General features: G+C 54.9%; 1 protein-coding gene across 1 annotated transcript; it reads right to left on the bottom strand.

Moving 5' to 3' along the window:
* Positions 1–2,311: 2,311 nt before the first annotated feature.
* LOC141744033 (kelch-like protein 10) lies at positions 2,312–6,200 on the bottom strand. Its single transcript, XM_074589232.1, has 3 exons — positions 5,931–6,200; positions 3,388–5,018; positions 2,312–2,863 (listed from the first exon to the last, which is right to left on the bottom strand). Exons 2-3 carry the CDS (start codon positions 3,513–3,515, stop codon positions 2,329–2,331), a joined length of 663 nt encoding a protein of 220 aa, XP_074445333.1. The 5' UTR covers positions 3,516–5,018; positions 5,931–6,200; the 3' UTR covers positions 2,312–2,328.
* Positions 6,201–6,725: the final 525 nt, after the last annotated feature.

The following is a 6,725-nucleotide window of genomic DNA, read 5'->3' as shown; positions in this document are numbered from 1 at the left end:
GAGCTACGTGTACTGCAACAGACTCCTAATCGTCTTCCCACTTAGCATTTGCATTTTCCACCCCAGCCACCACGAACAAATGCAACTCTCCTGGCAGTCTCCATAAAATACCCAAGTCTAGCAGGTAGGACCACATACGAAGAGCTGTACAGGTCTATCCAACTTGGTGGGGTTCCCATGGGTGTTTTGGGGTTCCCTCTGGGGGATATTGAGGGGGTTTTTGGTGCCATGGGTGGGACTGAGGAGGGTCCTGGGGGGGATTAGGGGGTTAAGAGGGTGTTTCTGGGACTTTGGGGGCTCCTGACGGGATTTGGGAGGGGCTGCGGGGGTCTCCAGTTGGTTTTGAGGTGTCTACAGAGGGGTATTGGGAGGTTTTAGGGTCATCAGGGAGTCCAAGGAAGTGATAGACTGGTGGAATCTTGCTCTGCCCTCCCCGAGACAGAAACAGGAACAGCCACCAGAAAAAAACCCAAGAAGGTGAAGGGCATCCTGCAAGCTCCCCCCACCAGGCTGAAGAGAGTAGCTTCAAGGAAAGGAGTGAATGGAGGCAAGTCCACAGGCAGGGTGGCAAGAGAACCCCCTCCTTGCCCAGCCTACCTTCCCAGGTGCCTCTGTACCACAGGTAGGAGGCTCTGGATGGGGAAGGCCAGTCAATGGATGAAGATGGGGATGACGGTCCATCTTCCCCAGAGGTATGGCCGAGGTCAGAAAGGCCTACATTCCATATCACGACCACCTTGACGACGAAGGAGAAATGGGTTAGAGTTGTAGGCGACTCCCTTCTGCGGGGAACCGAGGCTCCACTATGCCAGGCAGAGCCTCCTCTTAGGGAAGTCTGCTGCCTCCCTGGGGCCCAAGTTAAGGACATCACAGGAAACTTCCCAGCCCGGTACGGACCTCGGACCGTTACCCATTACTGCTCTTCCCCCAGGCAGAGCCATCTGAGCACACTACCCAGCCAACCTACCCAGCCATCTACCCAATCACCCACCCAGCCACCCAACCACGCCACCACCCACCTAACCACACAGCCACCCACCCAACCTACCCAAGAAATCTACTGAGCCAAACACTGAGCCCGCTACCCAGCTGCCCTACCCAGCCAACATACCCGGACAGCCAGCACAAGAAAACTACCAGCCAACCACCCACCCACCCACCCGAACCAAGGAAACTACCCACCCAACCACCCACCCAACCTACCAAAGAAAAGTACACAGACAAGAAAACTACCCAGCACAGCTGCCCAGCCGACCACCCAGGCAACATACCCACTCAACCACCCAGCCACCCTACCCAGCAAAACTACACAGACAACTACCCAGCCAACTATCGAGGCAACGACCCAGACAAGTCCCGAGCCAACATCCCCAGCAAACCTACCCAGCAAACCTGCCCAGGAAAGCTACCAACAAAACCAAGCCAGCGCACTGCCCAGCCAGCCCCCACAACCTCCCACCGCCACCAACCCAGCAGGAGCCACAAAGAGGAGGAGTTGGAAGCCGCCGTGCTGCTAGAAAGCTGACACCTACTAGCCAATACTGAAACTCGGTGGGACGAATCCCATGACTGGAGTGTGGCGATGGATGGCCAGTGATGGGGAAGGAAGGAAGGAGGGGCAGAGGGGCTGCCCTCTAGGTCAAGAAACGGAGGGAGCGTGAAGAGCTGTCTCTGAAGAATAGCCAAGAGCAGGTTGAAAGCTTATGGGTAAGAATTAGAGAGCCAGGCAAGAAACCCAGCCTTGTGGCTGGTGTCTACTACAGGCCGCCCGATCAAGGGGAGCCTCTTGGCAGCGCCTGCTTCCTCCAGCTACAGCGGCAGGCATCGCGCTCACAGGTTCTCGTCCTGCTGGGGGGCTTCAACCAGCCCCGCAGCTGCCGGAAAAGCAGCACGGCGAGCTGTTGGAGACTCCCGCGGCGGAGTGCCTGGAAGAGAACTCCTTAAGCCAGGTAAGAGACAGCCCCACCAGAGGAGAGGCCATACCGGACCTGATGGGCACCAACGCCAATGAGCTAACGGGTGAGATCAAGATTGGAGGCAGCCTGGGCTGCAGTGGTCAGGCACCGGTGGAGTTCAGAGTCCTGAGGGGTGTGGGTGTCGGGGGGAAGAGGAAAGTCAGGACCCTGGATTTGAGGAAAGCAAACTTCCAGCTCCTCAAGGAGTCGGTCAATAGGACCTTCTAGGACAATCTAGTTCATATGAAACTGGTAGAAATGGCACTTGCAGATTTGGAAGAGTGACGTGTAAGTACAGGGAATAGGAACTACAAACGCATACCCTTGCGCACCTAGGAGTTCAAAAGTGCCTTAACTGTCAGTAACGCTGAGTTTATTTAAAGAAAAAAAAGCCCTTCTGTCCATTCCTCCAGCCTTCCTGGCCCAGCAAGACTGCAACGTGCTGCCTCCTTGCCTGCAGGTCATGAGCAAGCCATTTGAGAAGGGCCTCGAACACGGCCTCTTCTTTCAGAGGGAGCTCCTCCTTCTCCTCCAGGAGGCGCTCCAGGTCGCTGACGGAGAGCTCCAGGAGCTCTGTGGACGCCCTGGTCACCTCCTCGAAGTGCCGCAGGATGAAGTCGTGGGCTGCTTCTCGCAGGTCAGGGCAGTAGTAGTGGCCCGTGAATCTCCAGATGCCGATGCAGTTTTCCAAGTGGAGCTGGGATTTCAGGAACTCGTAGCACAGCCTGATGATGCCCAGGACATTGAACTGGTCTGCGGCGATCAGCAAACTGACAACGTTGTCAGCCGTGACCGGCACCGTCCCGGTGTAGGCGTACTGGATAATGAGCCCCATCATTTCAGGGGAAGTGCCGGGGATTTTGTAGACGGTCTTCTCAGCATTGCTCCAGTGTCTGGAAAACAAAGCCCTGAAAAAAACAAAGCAGCGCTGGGGAAGAAAGCGGCCTTGCTGCGTTAAACCCTGACCCCGTTATCCCCTCTGCCTCCTTCCCCGGGCACCAGTAGTAGCCATGCTGGGAGGCCGTGGAGTTTTCTCAAGGAAGGGTTTCCTAGCCGCCTGTTTTAAAACGGAATGACAGCCTCTGGCTGTGGACGGAGAGGCACAGGGCAAGTGGGCACCTCGCTTCAGCAAGAGCACCAGAGAATAACGGGGTGTGGGGGAAGAAAGCCTCCCGCCTGACAGCGGAGCAGCCAGGCTGGCCACGCTCCCAGCCCTGCACCTCATCTGGGGCCTCGTCAGACACCATTTCCAGCGCTGCTCTTCGATCCCAGCGTGCGGAGGAATTCTGGTGTCTGGGGAGGTCCCAGGACTAGGGGGAACTGCCGGAGGAGAGTTGGAGTGCCGAGGTAAGTGCTGGAGATACACGAAGGCCGTGTGACACAGAGCAGGAAATACTGTTGGGCCCCATCCCCTCCTCTGTCAAGCACTCACCTGAAGTATTGACTGCAGCTACACAGGATCGTCTTGTGGGCAACGAATTCAACACCATCCACGATGATGATCACGTTGCCCAGGTTCCCTTCCAGGCAAAGCCCGTGGAAGGCGGTGCGAGCACTCATCTTCCTCTCCCTGGCTGAGGATGAGGACGTGGTGCCAGACAAGCTATCGCCCACGTGGAAGCCTCAGGCAGTGGGAGATGCTTCTCTCTGGGGTGCCGACAGCACTGTGTCCTTGCCCTCCCTCCAACACCCTCGTAGAACCCCTGCCTGCCTGGTGGCTCCGGAACGTGCCCCATAACGACATCACAGAGGTGGGGGGGACCAGGACCGGCCCTGAGCCCCTGCGCAGCCCCTCTCTGCGGCCGAGCTGTGCGTTCCCGCGGTCCACGTTGCCGTGGGGCAGAGCCCTGGGGTCCCTGGGCTCGGTGGACTTCAACACAGCAGAGGAAATAAAAGATGTACAGAGCACTAGGCACCGTCTCTAAAAGACCCCAAGCTTTTAAAGGAAAGCAAAGAAGGGGAAAGGGGCTTTTGGGAAAGAGGAAGGTAGACCGAGAAAGCACGTTTTCACAACAAGTAGCAGTGTCTCTTGCTCATTGTAAGGCATTATTGCCATGAACATCTACCGTAGCTAGAACAGAAGAATTCTTGCAAGCCTCGCGTTGGAAGCTCGGTACCCGAAAAACACTTGTATTTAAGAGAAGCTATCGCCAGAGCCAGTGCTTTTAAGCAGCAACACTCCCGGGTTCAAGGCCCACATTTCCTCAGAGCACATGCTCAAGTCAGATTTGCAAAGCCAGGCAGAAGGGAACCTCAAAACACAAACCGCCTCTTTCCACCAATGCCACTAAAAATGCCACAAACACAACAGTATTGCAAGTTTTGTTGGAGCTACGTGTACTGCAACAGACTCCTAATCGTCTTCCCACTTAGCATTTGCATTTTCCACCCCAGCCACCACGAACAAATGCAACTCCCCTGGCAGTCTCCATAAAATACCCAAGTCTAGCAGGTAGGACCACATACGAAGAGCTGTACAGGTCTATCCAACTTGGTGGGGTTCCCATGGGTGTTTTGGTGTTCCCTCTGGGGGATATTGAGGGGGTTTTTGGTGCCATGGGTGGGACTGAGGAGGGTCCTGGGGGGGATTAGGGGGTTAAGAGGGTGTTTCTGGGACTTTGGGGGCTCCTGACGGGATTTGGGAGGGGCTGCGGGGGTCTCCAGTTGGTTTTGAGGTGTCTACAGAGGGGTATTGGGAGGTTTTAGGGTCATCAGGGAGTCCAAGGAAGTGATAGACTGGTGGAATCTTGCTCTGCCCTCCCCGAGACAGAAACAGGAACAGCCACCAGAAAAAAACCCAAGAAGGTGAAGGGCATCCTGCAAGCTCCCCCCACCAGGCTGAAGAGAGTAGCTTCAAGGAAAGGAGTGAATGGAGGCAAGTCCACAGGCAGGGTGGCAGGAGAACCCCCTCCTTGCCCAGCCTACCTTCCCAGGTGCCTCTGTACCACAGGTAGGAGGCTCTGGATGGGGAAGGCCAGTCAATGGATGAAGATGGGGATGACGGTCCATCTCCCCAGAGGTGTGCCCGAGGTCAGAAAGGCCTACATCCCATATCACGACCACCTTGACGACGAAGGAGAAATGGGTTAGAGTTGTAGGCAACTCCCTTCTGCGGGGAACCGAGGCTCCACTATGCCAGGCAGAGCCTCCTCTTAGGGAAGTCTGCTGCCTCCCTGGGGCCCAAGTTAAGGACATCACAGGAAACTCCCCAGCGCGGTACGGACCTCGGACCGTTACCCATTACTGCTCTTCCACATGGGGATCATGAAGCCACAACACAGAATCCAAAAGCCATCAAAAGAGACTCCAGTGCATCAGGACAGTTGGTAAGGGAATCTGGACCACAGGGTATTTTCTCCTCTCTCTTTCCAGTTGTGTGCAGCAGCCATGGAATAAAGAGACCGACAGAGTCTATATCTCCGTGGCTCGGGTCACCCGCACAGTTTTGTGGTTTTTGAGATTGGGGCGGCCTGCACGGCATGAGGCTTGCTGGTGTCATCTTTCTGAAACGGGGAAGGGGGTCTTTGCTCAGGAGTAAGTGGAGCTCATTGACAGAGCCTTCAACTGGGCTTGAAGGGGGAGCGGGACAATATCAGGCTTGCCTGTGTAGTCACCACAGAAGGAGAACACACCAAGGCAGAAGGATGGGGTGCTAATGAGGGCCCTCAGCCTGTTGCTCTGATGCATGCTGGGTACACGGGAGCACACTTGAAGTCTTAGAGAGATGAGGAAAGGGCTCCTGAGGTTATGGAAGGAGCCAACAGGAGAACACCAGTGAGACACCATTTTACATCCCGGTCCAACTATGTTAGGCCCAGGAGAGGTTTGCAATGATTCCAAGCATGAGATTCAGACACAAACGAGGTTAGATGCCGATCACTGTAGCTCTATTGTTATTCCCCAGCAATAGTCACTGAGACGAGGAAAGGCAGAAAGGAGAAGCAGTATTATGGAGCACAGCAAGAGTATAGTCACCATCACAGGCCCAACGGCGTTCCGACAGTCCTCTGGAGTTCAGCGGCATCCCGTTGATCCGTGGTTCTCAAGTCGTCATGGTGGTGGGGATCCTGGTCCCAATTGTGGTGGGTCACCATACCAGTTATAGTCCAGGTCGACCTATAGCTTGACCAGTCAGCGTGATGGTGGCCTTTGCCCAGCTAATTGTCATTTAACACGGTCACCATATGAGCTTTTCCTGCCTCTGTTGCTTGGGCAGAGCTGGGTTCAGCACAGTCATTGTATCTCAGCGAGTTTGAGGTAGCGGGACAAGTCCGGGCAAGCCTTGGGGTAGGCAGGGTCTGGCCATTCTGATAACCAAAGGCCTACACCCTTTTCAGCTGGTGGCAATCTTGGGTAGTGACTGATAAGCAAAAGAATGGTCTGCAGAAAGTGTTAAATAGACACAAGCAAGCTTCTTACTGGCCTGCAAGCCTGCCGTTGATTTGCAGAAGCTTAAGCAAGCTTTGAGACAATTATTTTGAGGTTCCAGTCTCTCACATACCTCAAAGGAATTAAAGTGCGTTTCATGTCACTCTAAGAAAGTGACATGGCCAACAGACCAGTCAGCCTCTGGTGTAGAAGTGCTTCTACACCAACACATGCAGCATGGGCAAGAAACAGGAGGAGGTGGAAGCCACCCATGGGGATGACTCCCCATACTTCTATTTCTGATTCATTGACCATGGAAGAGCTACCTCAGATCTGCCCCTGGCCTCTGCTTTTCCCCAACTCTTTGTGAAGAGACAACCTTCCCATCAGCAGCAAAAACCA

The sequence above is a fragment of the Larus michahellis genome, chromosome 5 (genome assembly GCF_964199755.1).
Source record: "Larus michahellis chromosome 5, bLarMic1.1, whole genome shotgun sequence".
In the NCBI taxonomy this organism is placed as follows: domain Eukaryota; kingdom Metazoa; phylum Chordata; class Aves; order Charadriiformes; family Laridae; genus Larus; species Larus michahellis.
This window is presented reverse-complemented; position numbering and strand designations above follow the sequence as displayed.